At 33.9% G+C, this 26,445-nt stretch overlaps 1 protein-coding gene across 1 annotated transcript; it reads right to left on the reverse strand.

Moving 5' to 3' along the window:
- Positions 1-9,140: 9,140 nt before the first annotated feature.
- LOC132543703 (uncharacterized) lies at positions 9,141-21,912 on the reverse strand. The gene is made up of 8 exons (XM_060207222.1): positions 20,802-21,912; positions 19,926-20,005; positions 19,003-19,327; positions 16,431-17,649; positions 14,245-14,268; positions 12,987-13,141; positions 12,454-12,525; positions 9,141-9,647 (listed from the first exon to the last, which is right to left on the reverse strand). Exons 1-8 carry the CDS (start codon positions 21,910-21,912, stop codon positions 9,259-9,261), a joined length of 3,375 nt encoding a protein of 1,124 aa, XP_060063205.1. The 3' UTR covers positions 9,141-9,258.
- Between the last annotated feature and the right edge of the window lie 4,533 nt (positions 21,913-26,445).

Consider the following 26,445-nt stretch of genomic DNA (forward strand, 5'->3'; position numbering starts at 1 on the left):
CTGTGTAAATACATAATGACCATGGATATATCTGTGTAAATACATTATAACCATGGATGTATCTGTGTAAATACATAATGACCATGGATGTATCTGTGTAAATACATCATCACCATGGATGTATCTGTGTAAATACATAATGACCATGGATGTATCTGTGTAAATACATTATAACCATGGATGTATCTGTGTAAATACATTAACACCATGGATGTATCTGTGTAAATACATCATCACCATGGATGTATCTGTGTAAATACATAATGACCATGGATATATCTGTGTAAATACATTATAACCATGGATGTATCTGTGTAAATACATAATGACCATGGATGTATCTGTGTAAATACATTAACACCATGGATGTATCTGTGTAAATACATCATCACCATGGATGTATCTGTGTAAATACATAATGACCATGGATGTATCTGTGTAAATACATAATGACCATGGATGTATCTGTGTAAATACATTATAACCATGGATGTATCTGTGTAAATACATTATAACCATGGATGTATCTGTGTAAATACATTATAACCATGGATGTATCTGTGTAAATACATTATCAGCATGGATGTATGGATGTATCTGTGTAAATACATTATAACCATGGATGTATCTGTGTAAAAACATAATCACCATGGATGTATCTGTGTAAATACATTATAACCATGGATGTATCTGTGTAAATACATTATAACCATGGATGTATCTGTGTAAATACATTAACACCATGGATGTATCTGTGTAAATACATCATCACCATGGATGTATCTGTGTAAATACATAATGACCATGGATGTATCTGTGTAAATACATAATGACCATGGATGTATCTGTGTAAATACATTATAACCATGGATGTATCTGTGTAAATACATTATAACCATGGATGTATCTGTGTAAATACATTATTACCATGGATGTATCTGTGTAAATACATTATAACCATGGATGTATCTGTGTAAATACATAATGACCATGGATATATCTGTGTAAATACATTATCACCATGGATGTATCTGTGTAAATACATAATGACCATGGATGTATCTGTGTAAATACATTATAACCATGGATGTATCTGTGTAAAAAACATTATCACCATGGATGTATCTGTGTAAATACATTATAACCATGGATGTATCTGTGTAAAAACATTATCATCATGGATGTATCTGTGTAAATACATAATGACCATGGATGTATCTGTGTAAATACATAATGACCATGGATGTATCTGTGTAAATACATTATAACCATGGATGTATCTGTGTAAATACATTATAACCATGGATGTATCTGTGTAAATACATCATCACCATGGATGTATCTGTGTAAATACATCATCACCATGGATATATCTGTGTAAATACATTATAACCATGGATGTATCTGTGTAAAAACATTATCATCATGGATGTATCTGTGTAAATACATTATCACCATGGATGTATCTGTGTAAATACATAATGACCATGGATGTATCTGTGTAAATACATAATGACCATGGATGTATCTGTGTAAATACATTATAACCATGGATGTATCTGTGTAAATACATTATAACCATGGATGTATCTGTGTAAATACATTATCACCATGGATGTATCTGTGTAAATACATTATCACCATGGATGTATCTGTGTAAATACATAATGACCATGGATGTATCTGTGTAAATACATAATGACCATGGATGTATCTGTGTAAATACATTATAACCATGGATGTATCTGTGTAAATACATTATAACCATGGATGTATCTGTGTAAATACATTATAACCATGGATGTATCTGTGTAAATACATTATAACCATGGATGTATCTGTGTAAATACATTATAACCATGGATGTATCTGTGTAAATACATTATAACCATGGATGTATCTGTGTAAATACATTATCACCATGGATGTATCTGTGTAAATACATTATAACCATGGATGTATCTGTGTAAATACATTATCACCATGGATGTATCTGTGTAAATACATTATAACCATGGATGTATCTGTGTAAATACATAATGACCATGGATGTATCTGTGTAAATACATAATGACCATGGATGTATCTGTGTAAATACATTATAACCATGGATGTATCTGTGTAAATACATTATAATCATGGATGTATCTGTGTAAATACATTATCACCATGGATGTATCTGTGTAAAAACATTATCACCATGGATATATCTGTGTAAATACATTATAACCATGGATGTATCTGTGTAAATACATAATGACCATGGATGTATCTGTGTAAATACATTATAACCATGGATGTATCTGTGTAAATACATAATGACCATGGATGTATCTGTGTAAATACATTATAACCATGGATGTATCTGTGTAAATACATTATAACCATGGATGTATCTGTGTAAATACATTATAACCATGGATGTATCTGTGTAAATACATTAACACCATGGATGTATCTGTGTAAATACATTATCACCATGGATGTATCTGTGTAAATACATAATGACCATGGATATATCTGTGTAAATACATTATAACCATGGATGTATCTGTGTAAATACATAATGACCATGGATGTATCTGTGTAAATACATCATCACCATGGATGTATCTGTGTAAATACATAATGACCATGGATGTATCTGTGTAAATACATTATAACCATGGATGTATCTGTGTAAATACATTAACACCATGGATGTATCTGTGTAAATACATCATCACCATGGATGTATCTGTGTAAATACATAATGACCATGGATATATCTGTGTAAATACATTATAACCATGGATGTATCTGTGTAAATACATAATGACCATGGATGTATCTGTGTAAATACATTATAACCATGGATGTATCTGTGTAAATACATTATAACCATGGATGTATCTGTGTAAATACATTATAACCATGGATGTATCTGTGTAAATACATTATAACCATGGATGTATCTGTGTAAATACATTAACACCATGGATGTATCTGTGTAAATACATTATAACCATGGATGTATCTGTGTAAATACATAATGACCATGGATGTATCTGTGTAAATACATCATCTCCATGGATGTATCTGTGTAAATACATAATGACCATGGATGTATCTGTGTAAATACATTATAACCATGGATGTATCTGTGTAAATACATTAACACCATGGATGTATCTGTGTAAATACATCATCACCATGGATGTATCTGTGTAAATACATAATGACCATGGATATATCTGTGTAAATACATTATAACCATGGATGTATCTGTGTAAATACATAATGACCATGGATGTATCTGTGTAAATACATTATAACCATGGATGTATCTGTGTAAATACATTATAACCATGGATGTATCTGTGTAAATACATTAACACCATGGATGTATCTGTGTAAATACATCATCACCATGGATGTATCTGTGTAAATACATAATGACCATGGATGTATCTGTGTAAATACATAATGACCATGGATGTATCTGTGTAAATACATTATAACCATGGATGTATCTGTGTAAATACATTATAACCATGGATGTATCTGTGTAAATACATTATAACCATGGATGTATCTGTGTAAATACATTATCACCATGGATGTATCTGTGTAAAAACATTATCACCATGGATATATCTGTGTAAATACATTATCACCATGGATGTATCTGTGTAAATACATAATGACCATGGATGTATCTGTGTAAATACATTATAACCATGGATGTATCTGTGTAAATACATTATAACCATGGATGTATCTGTGTAAATACATTAACACCATGGATGTATCTGTGTAAATACATCATCACCATGGATGTATCTGTGTAAATACATAATGACCATGGATGTATCTGTGTAAATACATAATGACCATGGATGTATCTGTGTAAATACATTATAACCATGGATGTATCTGTGTAAATACATTATAACCATGGATGTATCTGTGTAAATACATTATTACCATGGATGTATCTGTGTAAATACATTATAACCATGGATGTATCTGTGTAAATACATAATGACCATGGATATATCTGTGTAAATACATTATCACCATGGATGTATCTGTGTAAATACATAATGACCATGGATGTATCTGTGTAAATACATTATAACCATGGATGTATCTGTGTAAAAAACATCATCACCATGGATGTATCTGTGTAAATACATAATGACCATGGATATATCTGTGTAAATACATTATAACCATGGATGTATCTGTGTAAATACATAATGACCATGGATGTATCTGTGTAAATACATCATCACCATGGATGTATCTGTGTAAATACATAATGACCATGGATGTATCTGTGTAAATACATTATAACCATGGATGTATCTGTGTAAATACATTAACACCATGGATGTATCTGTGTAAATACATCATCACCATGGATGTATCTGTGTAAATACATAATGACCATGGATATATCTGTGTAAATACATTATAACCATGGATGTATCTGTGTAAATACATAATGACCATGGATGTATCTGTGTAAATACATTAACACCATGGATGTATCTGTGTAAATACATCATCACCATGGATGTATCTGTGTAAATACATAATGACCATGGATGTATCTGTGTAAATACATAATGACCATGGATGTATCTGTGTAAATACATTATAACCATGGATGTATCTGTGTAAATACATTATAACCATGGATGTATCTGTGTAAATACATTATAACCATGGATGTATCTGTGTAAATACATTATCACCATGGATGTATCTGTGTAAAAACATTATCACCATGGATATATCTGTGTAAATACATTATCACCATGGATGTATCTGTGTAAATACATAATGACCATGGATGTATCTGTGTAAATACATTATAACCATGGATGTATCTGTGTAAATACATTATAACCATGGATGTATCTGTGTAAATACATTAACACCATGGATGTATCTGTGTAAATACATCATCACCATGGATGTATCTGTGTAAATACATAATGACCATGGATGTATCTGTGTAAATACATAATGACCATGGATGTATCTGTGTAAATACATTATAACCATGGATGTATCTGTGTAAATACATTATAACCATGGATGTATCTGTGTAAATACATTATTACCATGGATGTATCTGTGTAAATACATTATAACCATGGATGTATCTGTGTAAATACATTATCACCATGGATGTATCTGTGTAAATACATAATGACCATGGATGTATCTGTGTAAATACATTATAACCATGGATGTATCTGTGTAAAAAACATTATCACCATGGATGTATCTGTGTAAATACATTATAACCATGGATGTATCTGTGTAAAAACATTATCATCATGGATGTATCTGTGTAAATACATAATGACCATGGATGTATCTGTGTAAATACATAATGACCATGGATGTATCTGTGTAAATACATTATAACCATGGATGTATCTGTGTAAATACATTATAACCATGGATGTATCTGTGTAAATACATTATAACCATGGATGTATCTGTGTAAATACATTATCACCATGGATGTATCTGTGTAAAAACATTATCACCATGGATATATCTGTGTAAATACATTATAACCATGGATGTATCTGTGTAAATACATAATGACCATGGATGTATCTGTGTAAATACATTATAACCATGGATGTATCTGTGTAAATACATTATAACCATGGATGTATCTGTGTAAATACATTAACACCATGGATGTATCTGTGTAAATACATCATCACCATGGATGTATCTGTGTAAATACATAATGACCATGGATGTATCTGTGTAAATACATAATGACCATGGATGTATCTGTGTAAATACATTATAACCATGGATGTATCTGTGTAAATACATTATAACCATGGATGTATCTGTGTAAATACATTATTACCATGGATGTATCTGTGTAAATACATTATAACCATGGATGTATCTGTGTAAATACATAATGACCATGGATATATCTGTGTAAATACATTATCACCATGGATGTATCTGTGTAAATACATAATGACCATGGATGTATCTGTGTAAATACATTATAACCATGGATGTATCTGTGTAAAAAACATTATCACCATGGATGTATCTGTGTAAATACATTATAACCATGGTTGTATCTGTGTAAAAACATTATCACCATGGATGTATCTGTGTAAATACATTATAACCATGGATTTATCTGTGTAAATACATACGGATCATAAGTTTCCTCTCCGTTGACCTTGGTTCACAACATGGTATTGTTTACATCTGAGTGTAGTATTGTATCCACTTAAATCTTCTTCCTTGTGTGTATGTCCGGGTTTAGCGAGTTTGTGGTAACATTCGTCAACAGGAAATGCATGTACGTTATCATACCCACCAGCCTTTGGATAACCCCGATAACGAGCTACGTGAAGACCGTCGTAAGTGTCTTAGCAACATTTTAGCTGTCCAATTCACTAATACTCCAGCGTAATTCTCTGCTGATTTTGTAGTACCCAATGAGTCTGTCAATTTTGCTCCAATGTTACTGGCTGCACATTCATTATGGTTTAAATTAACCGGCGTGTCCGTCCCTATTATGTTCATGTAGTTATTACTATCTGGTTTTAATGTTTTAATGTCCCTAATTATCAGGTTGAATTTTTGGGACACGCAGGAATTGTGTAGATAAGACTGTGATGACAAAGAAAACCACAGATCAGGGGATAATTACACAATTTATTGGAAGCACAGGTAAATCCAGGTACGTAAATCACAGCACTACAACAAATTATATTTATATAGTTATATACAATTCCTAAAGTCTTAAATCTTAGTATCTAAAATTCATTAAATCATTCCTAAACTTGAAATTTTAAGCCTTCTTGTACTGACAACATATCATTACACAACTCAACAAGATTAACTGTTTAGTTAAGAATTATAATCATTCAGTTTTTTGACAGTCATGAATAAACCGTTTCGGTACCCCAAATAGATTACCGTGGATATTTTTTAACAAATTTGATACAATGGCTATTGTTCACAGACCTGTACACATACCTATACACAGACATATGATCGAAATAATGTATATATATATATATATACATATATGCTTCAGTGTCCGCTTTTATGATGAACTATGATTATCGTGTTTTACTTCGTTATCGTCATCAGTGACAAACATGTTCGGAACATTTTCCCGCTAGTAATATCTAATGATTTGCTGCTAGATTATAAAAGGACAAGTTTTTGATATGTTTCAATATACTACTTGATGAAAACGCGATTGAAAAATAAAGGTAAATTATTCTCTTTGGATTGTAGTCTAAATGGCGTTTGACATATGTATTATACATATATATGTGAAGAATAGATATATAAACATGTATTATACAGTTACATGTAGGGAATACAAATATAAATATGTATCATACATCTATATATAGATAATAAACATATAAATACGTATTATACATCTATATATAGAAAATAAAAAGATATATACATCTATATATAGAAAATAAACAGATAAATACGTATTATACATCTATATATAGAAAATAAACAGATAAATACGTATTATACATCTATATATAGAAAATAAAAAGATATATACATCTATATATAGAAAATAAACATATAGATACGTATTATAGATCTATATATAGATAATAAACAGATCAATACGTATTATACATCTATATATAGATAATAAACAGATAGATACATATTATACACCTACATATAGATAATAAACATATAGATACGTATTATACATCTATATATAGATAATAAACTTATAGATACGTATTATACATCTATATATAGATATAATAAACATATAATTACGTATTATACAACGAATTTTCAAAACAATATTAGCTTCTTACAGTGGCAGACATTACCTAGATAATAGGTAAATGTTACCTCCTTTTTTCAAAATTTGCCAGGCTTTGATCTAGAAACACCTTTCCAGTACATATTTTGTTACTCGGACTTTTGATTTACCAGAGATCTTTTACAGGTTTTAACAAATTTGACCCCTGCGACGTTCAATATGGTTCAAGATCATATTCTTGTTTTTGCAAATTTCGTCAATCCTAAATCGGGAGACTTATTAACCTATCATGTTTCTAGGCCTTATGGTTCTTAAAAAGAAGTCGTTTTTAAGGTTATAACAAACTCGATCCCTGTAACTAGAATATGGGTCAAGCTCATTTCTTTTTACAGTATATGCCGCGCTTCCAGAAACCTTCCGGCCAAATACCATATTTATGTGCCTCTTGTTTAATAAGATGTTGTTTTAAGATTTTAACAATTTTAACTCCTGTGAACTAGTATATGGCTCGAGATATTTTTTTTGCAAATTTTGTAAGGGTTCATACTGAAAATACATCAGCTAAATGCCATGCTTTTGCGCTTTCTGGTGAATCCGATTTGACCAGCTCACTGTGTGCTGGCAGTGGGCAAAAATAAAGTCATACGTTAAGTTTTTACATGTTACATTACATATCAATATTTAAAATTGTTAGTTCCGTCATTTTGCATCACGATACATATTACTTACTTGTGACTTATGATGCGATCATTTATCTTTATTGTTTTCATCATAATGTCACATTTCTCATTCCTGTTTATCCTTAGATAAAACTGATCGAGCTGAGTTAGATCTATCTAAGTGGACAAGCAGTCACGAAAGTCAGTTACATAAAACACAAACATTTAATTTCAATATGAAGAAACATACACTAAATACTAGGAATATAAAGAAGAGAGCAATTCAAACTAAAATTGTAATGTATAGTCCGGCATGGCTTCAATAGTAAACCCACCATATGTTTCATGCTGATGAAAATATAAAACATGTTTCCTTTATTATCTGAAGTCATTATCAAATAAAATGTTTACAATCGACAAAACTTTTTCGATTGGACATGAAGGTTAAGAACTAAATAATCTCACTGAGTTGACACTGATGTGGGTAACAATGAAGAAAGGTCATTAACCTTACCATCCTTAATTCGACCTATAACTAGCTAACAAATCGTGTTTGAAATTCTACAATTATTATATTATCTTCTTCCTCACACAGATACAAATGTCTTTAATTCTAAATCTACAAAATTAACACATCCATCAGCTTTTGAACTTTCAAAAAATTAATCACTTCAAGAGCATTATTATATGTGTTAATTATTATATAGATTCCGATGGTTACATACATGAACGATAATAACAGGACCCATAGAATGTCTAGACATGTTTGACTTTGTTTGACACGTAAAATCAATGTTGAACAAATTGTTTAAGTGTTAGTGCTGGTCCTTCGTCCAATTTCAGCGCCTCAAGAATATTACCTATGGGAGTAACGAACGTCTTCGTCTCAGCAAATCCAATAGCGATCCCAAGACAAGCGTCCGGATAATAATGTTTGTTTCTCTTTATCATGACAAAAACTGCCGATCCAGAATCTCCTTCTTCAAAAAATTGCTTTCCCTTAAGTCCGCTAATAACATACTGGCCTTTAAACGTATATTTATGCGAGGAATCTTTCTTAATCCCAAGCTTATCAGAATCCGAGGTTCTTGCCTGACCAGATGTCCATGTCAGCAGTCCAACAGACAGCCCAGAACCAGCTCCAAGCTTCATACACCTGATAGGCGATTCAGGAGAACCTATCAATGAAAGCAATAACTGACTCTTTATATCTCCACTTCTTTAAGTACACCCATGGCATAAAATTTCTTGAATCAAATGTAGAATCAATTCGAGAAAAGAGCATATAATATCCTCATATCAACATTCAATGTCATCTCGTAGTATAATAAACCAATTTACACAAGGTAAGCACCTAATTAGTCAGCTGTTTCTCTATTTCATTCTTCAGTTCTATATCTACACTTGCAGGAGAAATTGTAGTAATTTAAGGTTGAAAAATATTTTCATTGAGTTGAAGAATGTATGTTTAAAAAATCCAAAAGTCACCCGTACTATGACCAATTTTATGACCCTTTCATAAATGTGATCCAGGGTGCACATCTTTCCCCAAAACGTGTTCAAAACCTTTAATGAATTAAATAATTGGGTCTTATCCTCTTCATTAAAGTTTGCTTCATATTTTTAACTCAATTATAGAACTACGTGTTACAAATATAAAACAATTATGGAAGTTTAAGTTGGAAAACTTACAGTTGCTGTTCACCGAAAATATTAACACATTTATGTATGTTCTTTAAGTCACAAAAAAATTATCAAATTCTAGAACCGGTAAAATTGTTTCAGGGACAGATTTTCTTGTGATGACAGAATTAGAAACTACACTTATTTCTGACATTTCAACCTGTGTGTTATTTTTTATCCAAATATATGTTTATTTCAATTTCATTCATTTTATCTATGTGTCTTTGATTAAAAATGATAATAGATCACATTTTGCCTCTTTGGATTATAATCAGAAAAGGCTCACATGGCCTGTACTTGCTCTTGTTCTATAAGATATAAAAGGTATATCAAAGCGGTATTCTGTGCATCATCAATGAATCAGTAAGATGGTCGTATCCCTCCTTGCGTAAAACATTCAAGCTGAAGTTGAGGTAAGCAGCTGAAGGTCACGGACTGGTGAACTGTGCCCATTAGTCTCCAGCTATATATCTTATTGCATTGTGTACCTGGTTGCTTATTAGCAAAACTAGTCAGCAATGCCGCCAAATCATTATAAAAGTAATTCATCTGTTGAAGTTGATGCTGTCATTTAATGAAGACTTGTTGTTCAGTCAACACATTACCCTAGAATTAATTCATCATTGAATGACACCGGAGTAATTTTTAGCAAACGGGAGCGGTTATATTCTGTGGTCTACTATTGGTACTTTGCACTATAATTTCACACTTAGTACAATACCTTGGTTATCTAAGCCTTGATTTATCTGCCTAAGACACAGAATACCATTACCTGTGTTTCAATGTTTTGGAACTAATACTTATGTTTGTGATATTGCTTCTGGTAAAAATGAATGTTGTATGTGGTATACCAAGTTTGCAAAACGAGATTTAAAGATCAAATAAAGAACTTGAAATCAGCAAGAATTCTAGATTCTCCTCGAAATGATTGGTTGAAAGATATGCTTAACACAGAGGGACTAGCTGTAGAGAGCGGAGTAAGCTATGTGTTAAGTGTTACATGAGGTACGTTAGAAAAAGACCACGACCTGACCCCAAGGACGATACTCTGTGTAATAATGATTCTAAGGTTATTTGCGAAACAGTTCAGGAGTCTGAGAATAATCCAAATGACAATGACATCCTGATCCAAAGATCAGTATAAACATTTTCGTTCCTCTGCATAGTAAACCGAGTGGATTCATTTCCTCGGTTATAATCAATGATTTGCCAGAACGTACATCAAGTATCCAAATATGAGAGTTCTCCGAATTTAAGATTTCAAAAATTATCAGATTAAGGCTGCCATGTAAGAACCGGCTAACGTTGGGTCAATTTAATTTTAGTTTCAATTGACAGTGCAACTGCAATTGACTTTTTTTTTGTATTTTTGGGCGAAACAAAAAACTAATCTTTCATTGAATAAAATGACCATGCTTACTATCCTCTACAAAACCAAACTGTAAAGATATTTGTTTTTAGACACAACTGGTCCTTATCACGGCAGTGTGAATGATGTATCCATAACTTAACTCATCTTGGAGAAATTCGACTTCCTGAAATATCGAATGCAAGTAAACAACAATATAATTGTGGATTGCAGTTTCAGGGGATGTCTTAGATTTTCTTGTTGAGCGATGGGTTGTAGAGTCTTATCGTGGAAGTTTGAAGAAGTAGGTACTTTTCAAGGATCAACTACTATCAGATTACTTCATTGAGATCATTTGGCCACTTAGAGTGGAACGAGATACTAAAATGGCTCAGCGAATGCTTTCGCTCCGACAAAAAAGGCCACGTTTTGGCAAAGCGAGTTGGTGAAGACCACAACATGACACGCCGAGTGAAAAGTGAATGCAAAAAACTTGAGGCATCTGATATATCATTCCCCCGATGATGATCTCTCGTCACAAGTCTCAACCGAAGTAAAATGTTAGGATTCAATTTGACGAGCATGAATCTGACCATCCTGTGAAGGCGTACTTTTTTTTGCCTGGCATGAAAGAAAACCTCTGGTATGGTTGCCCTCGTAACATCAATAAGATATTACTTCCATAACTTTTTATATTTGTAATACTCAGCTTTATATTTGACCTCATAACTTGCAGCAGACTTCAAAAAAGATGACTCGACTCTATACAATGATTTATTATAGGTTACACACACTAATGATTTAATTGAGATGTGGATAAAACTACCGTGAAACAGGTCCTTTTGAAGATAGCTCAACGTCATTGATAAATATATTTATGGTTTATTGGGACACTTTTGTTTGGTACGATATACGTTTACTTAAGGAAACAATGATATGGAAGATTTACTTACAATCGTTATCAAGGTATTTCACATCGGCCTGTTTTCCTGATGCAAATGTTGGATGATCTCTAACATTCATTTCTATAAATATTGAACATCAAACATTCAAAGACAAAGCCAATACAATATCATACACTAAAAGCAATTGTAAACAAAACATTATTTTAGAAATATTCTTAATTATTCCTCTTGTAAATACGTCATGAAATTTTTTTTTCATCAATCGGTTTTCAAAAATGCTACTGTTCTTATATTACCAGGGAAGCGAAAGTGAAATCCGACGACGTAACTGTTGTCAGCTTTGATCATCTGTAGTTTTCAAAGAACAATCGATGTCACAATTCTGTTAACTGAGTAAAATGCTTTAATTCTCTTCTTCGCAACAAAGAAAACGTCATTTGCTTTTTAATGGTAGAGATCGTAAATATATTAGACAAGTACATGTATTTATATCTAGAATTACGCAACAACACATTCTATTTAGCGTTTATAATATGTGAACACGATTCCATTTTCGGGCTTTTTTTTTATAATCACTTTACCTGCATTTTTAAGATGGGTATACTTGACGTCATCAAAAGAACCATCACGTGGATTTCGGTTTGGGTCAATCACTACAAGTGCCGCATCAATTCCCGTTTCTAAATCAGAGTTAAACACGGCTCGTTCTACATTTCCACACTGCCAGTAGACGGTCCTGTCCACAACGATATATACAATTCTCATTTAATCACTGAACTGTTTCAGATATGTTGAAAAGGCCTGTTTCCAGTAATGTTAATTCTCCATAGGAGCCTGCCCCGTATAATTTCTTATCTAGCTCAACCACTGTTTTTTTCTTTTCCGAAAAATAATTTTACACCTTTCCGACACCCAGATTTCATAATTTCAGTGAAAATGTATTTTTATAAAGTTATCAATTTCAACATCAAAGACATAAGTTCGTGAATAAAAGAAGGTTATCTCGAAATTGTAATTCGAAACATAGTATAAATTTCTTTTGACAAATATTTCCTAAACATCGTGTTTATTCATAAAACATAAAAAAAAACATATTCTCGGATGAAAATGCACTTGCAGAGACACAATTATGAAGAAAAATGCCATAAATTTGCAATTTTCTCCCGTTATATAGTTTTGGATGCAAATTTCCATCAGAAAATCGGATAGAGCTTTACTCGTTTCATATTAGTCAGCTAATTCCATGTGGTGGAACGTTCTCATATCGCCGCCTGAATGTGGTTGTAAATTGAAAGAAAAGGGGAAATGAGTAACAACCTTGTCTGTAACCCTATTATATAGCTTATTATATACAAACTTTTTCTTATTGAATATCAGAGCGGATATTTTCATGACAGTTTTATGATGTGTAACGACTAAATAAATAGTATCGATATAAAGATTTACACTGAGGACACCCTGATACATGAATACTGTTCTATCTCAAGCTGTCCTCTTCTGAATTTTCTGATCGTGTGGCCTTGTACATTTATCCGTATCTTCTTGTCTTTGTCTATACGTTTACGAAATCATTCACTCGACGCTAGCTATTCTTGTCTCAATTTCCTTGTTTTATTGTCCCATCTCCAAAGCGTTGTGGCTCTGTCCGGGTTGAGACCCTGACTTGTCTCACTTTCTTTGTGCCTGCCGACAACGCCACATCGAATAGATAGATTATCCATATGAAATACTTTATTTTGTTCGAAGAAATCAATCAATTCTGCGCTTCTTGGAGGTATTGAATGTGATTTATTATATTGTCTTGTTATTTTGTGTAATTAGTTGTTCGTTATTTATCACACATTTTCGCATAATTGTACCAAACTACTAAGTATTAGCTGTCTACAGCAATCATCGGTGGCTTGCTATTTTGTTACTTTATCGACGCTTCATAAACCAGTCGTTATTGTTTCAAGATGGAGGGTAAATGTGTTGGAGAAGAGTGTCAAGTATACTTCAAGAAACGTAGTGGCAATAAGAACAGAAGTGCACGCAATGTAAATAGTCCACAATATAAATGGCTCCTAGATACGCTGGTGCAACAAGGATTGATGTCAACAAAGGAACAAGCATTTATTTGCCAGAAGTGCTCCATGAAGTATCTTCGGAACAAAAATCAGCCTGAACCTCAACCCGACAGAACTATCACCAAATCGAAGTGGATTGTGGAATCCTATCATGGTCGTCTGAAACACTGGACGTTCTTCCGAACGCAATTGGTGTCTAACAGCTTTATCAATGTCATTGAGGCTTTGCTTCGAACCGTCACAGCCTGTCTGAATGGTATTAAAGGACCGATCTACCAGAGATCTCCAGAGAGAGATGCCAAAGATAGGCTAATGGCTGAACGTATGAAGGACCGTTTGACAACACCGAATGGTTTAGCTCAGAGAGTCAAGATAGACCCAGATCTATCTAGACGGGCAAGGTCCGAGTTTGTCAAGATGGATGCATCTTCTGTACTGTTTCCCCGTCTCGATTTTGATTACTTGAGAACCATTACGTGTCGAACGTATCAGATATCTCTGGCTCCTGGTTACATCGCCGAACATGTAAGTGATGACGGAGACTATGAGGTGTGGCTTTACCAGCACTCCCCAGACCTTCTCCGATGTCAAATACATTCTCGACACAAAAGCCAAACGAAATATAACGTTTGGATACGGTTCACAGTTTCACCCGATGTTGAGGCCCCAATAAAGGACTACTACTGCCAGTGCCCAGTTGGAGAGAGAACGATGGGAATGTGTGCGCTTATCTCCAGTATTCTGTACTACCTTGGGTATTACAGGACGCTGGAAAACCCTCGACCATTACAACCACAGGTAAAGAAATTCCGACAAAACTTGAAATAGTTTTCCATGCGGCAACAGAGTGCATATGTCGAAAGTATGTTTGGGGCTCGATATGAAAGATCCCCGTTACCATGTGACTAACCAAACTTATAAATATAGGTATTATACAATCGCCCGTAGCTATGAACACTCCCGTAAATGCGAAAACCAACCAAAATCATAAGGAACACGTTTTGTTTGTTGTTCTGTCTATTTGTCAGCCAATGTCTTCAACCACGGGGACTTGCGAAGTAGCCATCTTGGATTTTTTTTTTTATGAAAAAGTGTTTCTCTCACTTTTTTTCATATCTGTGTACATATTCTCAACATACCGAGCAAATACTCTCGTTTTTTTGTTAATTATCTAAAGAAAGTCGAAAATCGGCAATTCAACCATAGGCTAATTCAACCCAACATTTTGTTCCACCACTTACATTTTGATGATTTTTCCTCTCATCAATAGCATATTACGTACTATTTAATTGGATAAAAATTGGTTTGCATCCAACGCCCATAAAAGGGTGTATTCTCTAAAAAAACACAGTTTTTGTGTCTAAAATGTTATCATCGAAAATGGAATTTTTGAAATTGTTTCTTCCATAAAACAGCCAAATGGCGCGATGGAAACATGATTTTTTGTCACAATCATGCCATGAATGTATTCTTTATGGTGACTAATTTTGATTAGATTTTCATTAATATTTTACATAACATGCACATTTTATCAACACTTAGCTTCTGAAAGGTACAACTTTGAGGAGCCATAAAAAACAAACCAAGTGACCTAAATCTTTATACTGTATAGATTTGTGACCGCAACGGCATGGGCAATGCACCACCAACAGGAAATTTGAATCAAAGAAGGGGCCGTTTTGGAAACCGGCCCTTTATCAAGTTTTCGGGTTGGGTTCACATGGTCAATGGTAATAATACTGCAATGTTTCAAATGTATATTACAATCGATCTTCTTGATATAAGGTTGCATAGCAAGTTGTATCAAAATTACTTCATATTTACTCAAGTTATTGATTTCACAAGAAAGAAGTAAACACTTGACGCTTGGTGTCCGTAAGACCACGGACAAAGAGCGATTGCAAAAGGTAACCAAATAATACATACGTGTTTTCTGGGCTGTCATCAACGTCTTCGGGCGGATCATCATCGATTTCCATCCTTTTTACACCCCTGATATGTTTTTCGTAAAAATGATCAAATGGAGCTATGACGTCATCACCTTTCTTTTCTTGTGAAGATTGATAGCTAAAAGGAGTATCTCCCTTTTCGATTTTTTCTGCATGGAACAGATGGGAACAAGTGATGAACCCCGTTTTTCCATTGCCAATTTCCACAAATATTCCTAAAGTTCCTACAGAACCTTCTTGTCCATGAGAACCACATATACTCATTCCAACTTTCAAAGGAATGTGCTCAGTTGTTTCCATGCGACATCGTCCGGTAGGTGGATGACTGATATCAATGGCGTTCAAGCTGTATGACCGCGGGCTGAAAATAAACTCTCCTTCAAGTACTGCCACTGGCATTGCTCCCTTCTCACATTTCAGTTCAGTTGGAAAACATTGGCTCGCCAAGGGAATGTATCCTTTGTGTGAACAGTGTAGCATGATATGTGCTTCAGGGTTTGCTTTGGGACATTTTACGCTAACTATGCTTCCGGCAGTGATTGCATTCAAATTCGGATGCTGATTCCAAAGATTATCGGCCCATCGATCAACGATCGCCTTACAAACGATTTCTTCATTTTCTGTCATCTTATCATCTTCTATCCATTCGCTTTCTGGTGCAATATTCGGGTTCATGATTATAACTTTTACACCATGTATGTCTCCTTCTTTCACGTCACACACATCATCCGTAAATCCGAGGCAGACACGAAGAATCGCTTGATTTTTGCGCACTGTGTATGTTGGCTTAAATCGTGCTCCGATATCCTTATATTTTCTTTCTGCTTCCTTACAAACTGATTGCAGCAAAGTGGATTCTAATTCTAATCCGTATGACATCTTGATGAAAGCCTTCATGGACGGATTAGCCGGGCTCCTTTCTGTAATTAGCTGTACAATGTCATTCATATTGAGGCGTACGGCTAGATCTAGGGGTGAGAACTGCATGCGAATATTCCTGTTCGACTTTGCACAGACAAAGGCGGGGAGACAAAGCGTTGTATACAATGATGTATTTGCGCCGTGGTCAAGCAGTATTTTGACAATTTCGCTTTCTCCCAAAACAATGGCCAGATGTAATGGTGTCCATCCAGCGTTGTCTGTTGAATGAATGTATTCAGAGTCATTCCAGTTCTTTTCCAGATCATGCAAACCTTTATGAAGAATCTGATTATGCAGTGAGTGGCACTCTAAAAAACGCAAATGGTAGTATTTTAGTCATAGACATATATGCATTGTAGTTACAACCAGTTAACAAATAACACTATATACAATTGAAAAATAAATAGTGGCCAGGATAAAATAATAACAATATTAGAAGCACATTGTAAACCGATAAAGGATTTTTATATATATGTATGTACATACGTTTCCAACAAAACAATGTAACAGAGGCTTTTTATTCCAATGCCTCCGCTGGGATTCGAACCCGGGACCTCTGGCGTAATAATCTGACGCTCAACCGATCTAAATATTTACCACGACCACAATAATAGCATTGTACAAAAGACAACATAGTGAATAGCACCCTTATGTACAAATTAGATACTGTAGAGCAAAACTAAACGAATCGGAAGTGATCGAAATAGATGTCAAAGTACATGTCACCTACATTCTGAACCATACCACTATTCGAATGAATTGGCTTACGGCATACATCAGGGATTAAATGTCCTCCAGTAGTGTGTACAAATTTCAAAGATGGTAAAAAAGACAGCAGAATTTAGAATTAAAGACAGTGAAGCCAAAAACCTTCTTAGTGATGCTTAGGCTCTTCAATCTCAGTCAATACAAGTAATTCATGTTATGTTATTTCATGAGAATAATGTATACAACAACGCAGCATACGAACATCAAACGGGTCCAGTTTCATATCGAACAAAGGAATACAATGTGTTCCAATGAGGCAGTAAACATTTTCATCAACCTACAACCTTCGAGGCTTTTTTATCACAGTGTTATGAAGTACGGTACTTTTTTGTAGTGATACATGAAACACGAATGTATTCGATGTCCTGGTTTAAAGGTAATTCGCTGAAGGTTTCCGTACTTTCTATTGTGACGCAATAATGTGTATTGTGCATTGTGGCGTAAACAAAGTAGTGAACATATCATTAAGTTTTGTATCAGTCTAAACAATGTTATTTTTTTATTTTGTGGTAAAAAGAACATTATGTTTGGTTTTTTTTTGTCATATGAGAGTTACTAACTTCGTCACGTTACTTTGTAACAGTCGCCAGATGCTTGTGAAAATAGAAAAAAAGAATCCAAGACCCGGCTCATAAATCTTACATGTAATAGAATTCTAAATCCAGTATATATCATTCAAGATCGATAGGAAAATCCATCTTCCATGCAAACTTGGAATCTTGATGAATTTACGTGTATGGAAACGATATCTCGATATATCATTAATGCCAATATCATTTCAGTGAATTTAACAAACAAATGTCCTGCACAACTCAGCATTCCGATGTTAATTGAAAGTTTAAAAACGTTGTCTTTTAAAAACATTGTCGATGAAAAAGAAAAAGAAAACTTACCGTACGCGACATCATTCTTGGCAACATGAAACTCGTATATTTCTTTCAGAAAGCATGTGTCTGAATGAGTGTCTTCCGAAAGCAATGATGAATACTTTTCATTGGAACAAATCTTTTCCGGTAGGGAGTGATTAGTAAGGAATTCTCTGGTGTGAATGTGCCTGAATCTGATGGAAGATTTTGCAGGAAAGCCATGAACTGTGTTTAACAGATGTTGCATAACAAGGGCAAATACTTTCATGACAGCACCCTCGTTTGTAGCAGGTGATATGGTAACTACCGATTCTATGGAGTTGACATCCATATGCTCTTTGAACGATTCAGTCTACAAGTGAGAAAAAATAAGTTAACCTTTATGCTTTTCCTTTAGGATCTATTCCCTGTGGATTGTATTCACTGTAGTGTAGACACATCTCATTATAATTAAATACTCAACGATTATGGTATATATGCCGGGAAAACATTATACATATTCGATTTCATGTGCTGTGAAGAAATATTTTTCAATCGAATTTTTTCACAGTATCTGGTTCAATGATACCTTCATACAGGAAATACATATCTATGGGATCCGTATACTTACACACGGTTTGTCAGTTTAAGACAATACATAGAAGAAGTTTTTACGTCAGTAAAATGATAAATAAACATCATTGTCTACAGTTATCAATCTAATTAAATGACAACCCTACTATGCTCCATTAACAAAACCTGACGTATACAAAATACTGAGATCATTTGCCTCTAACGGTAATTAACGTGGTCGCCTTTCATAAAGAATTACATTCGTGTTGGATAATTTTGATTTATTTAATTATTTCTTTATCTTTTGCAACCCCCCTCCCCCCAACACTCTTGCAAATGTAATTCGAAAGTGATTCCGATGTACGTTTCAGAAAACTAGGATTTCAGTATTAACTTACATGTCTTGACAAGATGAATTCAAGATCATCCATCACTTCAACATGAAACATTGCTACATGCTTCTGAGATAATAGCATGCCTGAAAAGATGAAAATGTTATTAACTCTTTCAACATTAAAAATTGGATTTTATGTATTATGCATCATCACACACACACACACACACACACACACACACACACACACACACACACACTCACACACACACACACACACACACACACACACACACACACACACACCCTCACACACACACACACACACACATACACACCCACACACCACACACTCTCACATACACCCTCACTCATACACACACCCTCACACCCTCGTAAACAAACATACACACACCCACCCATACACACATACACACACACACACACACACACACACACACACACACACACACACACACACACACACCCATACACACATACACCCTCACACACACACACACACACACACCCCCACCCTCACACACACACATACACACCCTCACATACAAACACACACACACACTTTCTCTCTATGTATGTGTCTGCCTGTCTGTCTGTCAGTCTGTCCGTCTGTCGTTCTGTCTCTCTGTCTTTCTCTCTCTCTATATATGTATCTGTCCGTCTGTCCTTCTGTCTGTCTGTCTGTCTCTCTCTCTTTCTTTCTCTCTCTCCCCCCCCCCTCTCTCTCTCTCTCTCTCTGTCTGTCTATCTCTCTCTGGATTTGACAATCGCGTAATTGATAACAATGAAACTATCGACATGTGAACAAAATCTGCCTCGGCTTCGCTTGACATCACCTTTCACAGGATAACAAATAATCATATCTACTAAGAACAAGTCTATTGTATCAACGAGACTTTGCAAGTCTAAGGATACAAACCGGTTTTATGTAGCCAAGTCTTGTTTTCATCATCAGCTATAATACCCCTTTCCTGTAAGCATTGATGAAGACGATGACTCCCCGTCCACGTGATATAGTTAAAAAGGCGCGTAAGTATAGCACTTTTGTCCAATTGACTTAAGGTAGAGATATCCCCGTCCTCTTTCAAGAGATCAACGAGAGATCCAATGTCTCCAGTCAGGTTCACACAGTCTAGTACCGATATGTCTTTTGAATTGATTTCAGGACTGCGCTTTCGCAATTCACGCATGATAAGTTTCGTAATTCCAAATTTCTGACCTACCTGAATTGCAGACATGCATTTGCAATGTAGTTTTGATTCAAATTTTTTTCCCACCATTGCTCCATGGCTGATCAGTTTACGAAGAAATCCCTGCCTGTTGATCGATTTCTGCAACGCATATTCGATTGGTCGCATTCCGTGTTCATCTAGAGCTTCTATATCAGCTTTGAATTCTATTAATAGATCAATCAACCTGATATCTGTACTGGCCTGGGTCACTTGATGTAAAGGAAGCATGCCATTCCGATTAGGGATATCAGTTCTGGCACCATATTCTAGAAGTATTCTACAAATGGTGGGATTTTCCTTTGTCAACGCCAATTGCAAAGCTGTATCCTTATTTCTATTTCTAGCATTGACGTCCACATGTGGTCGTTGCAAAAGTTCATTTAAAACTATGGAATATCCCTTTTCGACTGCGAGATGCAATAGTGGAGTGGAGTGCTTAACCAACTTCGTTAAGTCTTCCCCCTCTTGAAGAAACCACAGAGCCAGATCCTCGTCACCATGGTTCAGCGCATATTTGAGAAGCTTTTGTAGACACCATCGCAGGTTTCTTTTCTGATGGAAATATTTCAGGTCTTCCTGTTTATCATGTTGAGCTGCGTAGATGAGAATACCGATATTTACACGCGACTTATTCTCCTCTGCCTCTTCTTTATAACTTTTCACTTCTTTGTTGTATTGTTCATTGCTTGTTATGTGTAATTGTTTTTTGAAAATTCCTTTTTTTCCCATTTTGTCTCCATCATTTGATTTTATCTTCTTATTTTTCTTGCAGTATCGAGGTTTCTTTTTTTTATCCATATTTTCAATATTTCCAGCGTACCATTTCAATACCTGAAAAATAAGTAGATTGAATAGACCTAAAATGACATACAAAACATCTGTATTATACAACTGAATTTCTTATTTGACATAAGCTTGTCTACTAGCTGGATTAGTACTACATTTCAGTCATGTCTTTTTGTGCATTCTTTGAAGTTGCACTCAAATATACTGGTGGGCTTTTGTTCTTGAGGTTTGCCGCAAACAATGGCTGGAGATATGTGATACACTACAAATCTCTGCATAACTTTGATTATTGGTTGATAGCCTTAGGTTCTCTGGAATCTTAGACGAGACCTACCACTCTAAAATGAGGGCTTAACTTTCGTGGTTTTTCAAGAAATGCTCTTTCATTTTTTCCATTTCAAAACATTTTATTAATACAAAGTATTAATAGGATTAGACAGCAGGCTAGTGCCTATATAAGTCTTCTCCTGGGACAACACAGGTGGTCAATTACTTTAACATTAGAGAGTTATATCCCTATTTTAGGAATAAATGATAACTAGAATATCAGAATTCTTCAATATCTAACCAAGTATACAAATTCATATTCATAATTTATAATTTTAAAACCTTTTATAATTTGCAAAATCTTTTTGTGCCAATAATATAGCTAATTACAGAGGCTAATATTAATTTATTAACATTAATATCACAATCTTGGCAGCGGTTAAGAATAAAATCTAATTCATAATGAGGATGATCATGTTGATATAGAGAATGATACAAATCTTGACGGTAAGTTACATATCTTGGACATTCAAAGAAATAATGTTGTACAGTTTCAAGTGGTGCACCACAAGCACATGAGGGGTATTCTATCAAGTGATTATTATGTAAATCAAAGTTGAGAGAGCTAGCTGAGTTCCTTAGCTGACAGAGGATAATATTGTATTTTCTTTGTCCATATTCTTTAAAAACAACACTAACTTTAGCATTATTATTTACATATATATTTCTATCAAGTAATTTCTTAAACTGGCCAATGGAGTGAATGTCAATCAAGGAGTCACCGATTTTATTGAATTCACAGATCATATCTGGGAAAAAACTATTGCAATAACTAACAGTGCGACAATATGGTTCATAAAAAATTCTATTATTTCTAAGTTGGTATCTTGATTCATTAGGATTGTTTAAATATGGTTGTATGATATCATATAAATAATCTGGTGATTCTTTGTTTAAAATCTTGTACATTAAAGTCATTTTATGTTTTTTCCTTCTGTCACCTAAAGAAACCCAGCCCAGTTCTGAATACAGTTTTTCACTGGATGTACCTCTGCGTAACCCAGTTATAATCCTTGCTGCCTCAAGATTAATTGATTCTAATAGGTTCTTGGCATATTCTGGACAGTTGTCCCACACGGTATCAGCATATTCAAGAATTGGTCTAATATGGGATATATAAAGTATGGAAAGAGATTTTCTGTCAATTTTATTTTTTAAGAGTCTTAAAATATTCATTTTTTGGTTTGCCTTCTTGTATATGTAATCAATATGTTTATTCCACTTGCCATCACTACTAAAGAAGAGACCAAGATGTTTATGAGAAGTTGATGTTAAGACAAGCTCATTGTTAAAAAAGATGTCTGGATGATCTGGTTCTGATTTTCTAGAAAATATTACGGATTCTGTTTTAGCTGGATTAAAGTTTATATCCCATTGTTTAGACCAGTTATTGATATGATTAAGATCATTACTCAGTACTTCAGCTTCTTCTATGGGGTTAGTATTAATTATTCTAAAAAGTGATGTATCATCAGCAAATAATTTTATACAGCTTGTTACACAATTAGTTATATCATTTATGTATAGAAGAAAAAGAAAAGGCCCTAGGACTGATCCCTGAGGAACCCCTGCATGGACATATTTAAAAGTAGAAGCAAAACCATCAATTACCACCCTTTGTTTTCTATTAGAAAGATAATTTTTTTTCAGGACATTTCCTTTTATTCCATATGATTCAATTTTATGTAACAGACCCTCATGCCAGACCCTATCAAATGCCTTACTTATATCACAAAAAATAAATCTTAATTCTTTGTTATTATCCAAGTTACTTATTATTGTGTGATATATGGAAAGCAGTTGATTAACAGTTGAGTCATTAGGCATAAAACCAGATTGGTGTTTTGATATAATTTCTGATTCATAAAGATGATTAAACAGATACTTAAAAATAATTTTTTCTATAATTTTACTAAAACATGAGGTTACAGAGATAGGTCTATAGTTAGAAACATTATTTTCAGTACCTTTTCCTTTGTAGATAGCACTAACATTAGCAGATTTCCAAAGAGAGGGGATAGTACCAGTCTCAAGAGTTTTGTTACATAGTATAGTAAGAGGAAGATAAATAGAAGGAGCAAGCATTTTAATGATTTTAGGAGAAAGATTATCTGGACCTGGTGGTTTCTTATCGCTAAGGGCAAAAAGTTGATCTTTTACATCTTGTTCAGAAATAACAATATTGTCAAGGACGAGATGAGTGTAAGATAAAACTGGAGGTAGAGGCTCAAGATCTACAGAGGAGGTAGAGATAGAAGTAAAATAGGTATTCAAACATTCAGCTTTTGCAAAAGGATGACTAATATATGAACCATTATCATTTAAAGGTGGTAGAGAAACTGATTTATTATTAGTTTTGAATACTGAATTGGCAATCTTCCACCACTTACTTGGGGGAAGGGTTTTATCGCTTAAACTTTTCTCTAGATTTTCATAATAAGTTTTCTTTGCTTTTCTAATTAAGTCAATTACTTCATTTCTTTTTAATCTATAAGTTTCCCACGTGTTGTGTAATGTTGAGATGAACTAGATCGAGCTTTTTTATGAATACGGTTACGCTGTCTCATTTTCAATTTAATCTCTATTCATCCAGGGTTTATCTATAATATATATTGGTTGAAAGTGTTTAAGATTTATGAAATGTATATATATATTGGGACGGACAGTAATCTTTTTAACCGGAACAAAACGACAAATCAAATCCTTTATACAATCAGTAAGATAATGGTTCAGCTCTTCCACAGATAAAGTACTAGATACTGTATTCCAATCAATTGATGCCAATTCAGTATTCATACTCTCAACATCAGCTTCTTGAAAAATTTATATTTCACTGATATAAGATTTACACTTAAATGTTGAATAAAGAACATCAAAAGATATGACTGAGTGGTCACTACAAATTGGAGGATAAACAGAAGTGTTTTGGATAATGTTAGTATTATTTGTTAGAACAACATCCAGTAAAGTGGAAGTAGTTGGTGTTATTCTTGTAGGTTCAGTTACCAAACTAGTAAGGTTATGTTTCAATAGTAAATGATTAAGGTGAGGATTTTGTTCAATATTCAACATATTTACATTAATGTCACCGGTAATTATTATGTTCATGTTAGTTTCAATAACAGTTTCAAACATATTGTCAAGTTTGGACCAATAAGCAATATTTGATTCAGGTCTGTATAAGCAGCCAAGCAAGAAAGTGTGACAGTCAATTTTAATTTCTATCCAAATGATTTCTATATCATTATTTTCTAAGTCTATACGTCTTTTGGAAAGAACAGAAGTTTTGCAATAAATAATGACACCTCCCCCAGGACCAGTCCTACGGTCACGCCTATGAAAATCTTTAGAATATGAGGATAAAACTATATCATCATCAGGTATATTAGGTGAGAGATGTGTTTCAGTAAGACACAAGATAGTGCTGTGTGATAATTCCGAATCAATTATATCAATTTTATTACGTAAGGATCTAACATTCAGATGAGTAATATCTAGGTTACACAGAGGTCCCGGATTAGACTCTATATCATTACTTAATAGCAGTAAAATAAAAAGTAGCCAGCTATAAGAATTATCATAGAAAAAATCACGACAAGTTGTAACATATATCAACAATTTCGACTGAAAATAGAAAAGATGATGTCTTGTAATTTTCACTTGTGTCCACTCGGTGTAGAAGATATTAACCGGGATCAAAAACATGTGTATTCCTAGCATGACGAAATCGAAAGTAAACTGGACACAAGTGATTAAAATCAAAAGACATTGAAGAATTCTGGTATATCGGTTTTTCTTGTACATATAGGACATACAACACATAGAACACATTGAGTATAACAGAAAAAACAACAAATCTTACGAACACTCCACTTCAGTCACTCGTACACCGCACGCTTTCATTCGCCTTACTTTTTAATCATGCTCAACTAGATGCTTGTATTCACAATTCAGAAATCTTATTTGATGTAAACATTTAAGTGACAACGACAAAATGTCAAGGTCAATTAGTTTCATTTATGTGGCTTTACCGAATGGAATAGATCTAGCTTATAATCCAAAAACGACGTTTTAAAGTACAAGTTGGCCTATATATAAAAAAAACAAACTAGAATTTCATGTAAAATAAAACGAAAATCAATCTTATGCTCATAGTATAACAGGTTTAACATAAAACTGGTGATATCCACATTTTCATCGTGTCACATACAATGTACC

This window comes from Ylistrum balloti, unplaced genomic scaffold (assembly GCF_031769215.1).
Source record: "Ylistrum balloti isolate Yb309-2 unplaced genomic scaffold, AGI_CSIRO_Ybal_v1 Utg369762, whole genome shotgun sequence".
Classification (NCBI taxonomy): domain Eukaryota; kingdom Metazoa; phylum Mollusca; class Bivalvia; order Pectinida; family Pectinidae; genus Ylistrum; species Ylistrum balloti.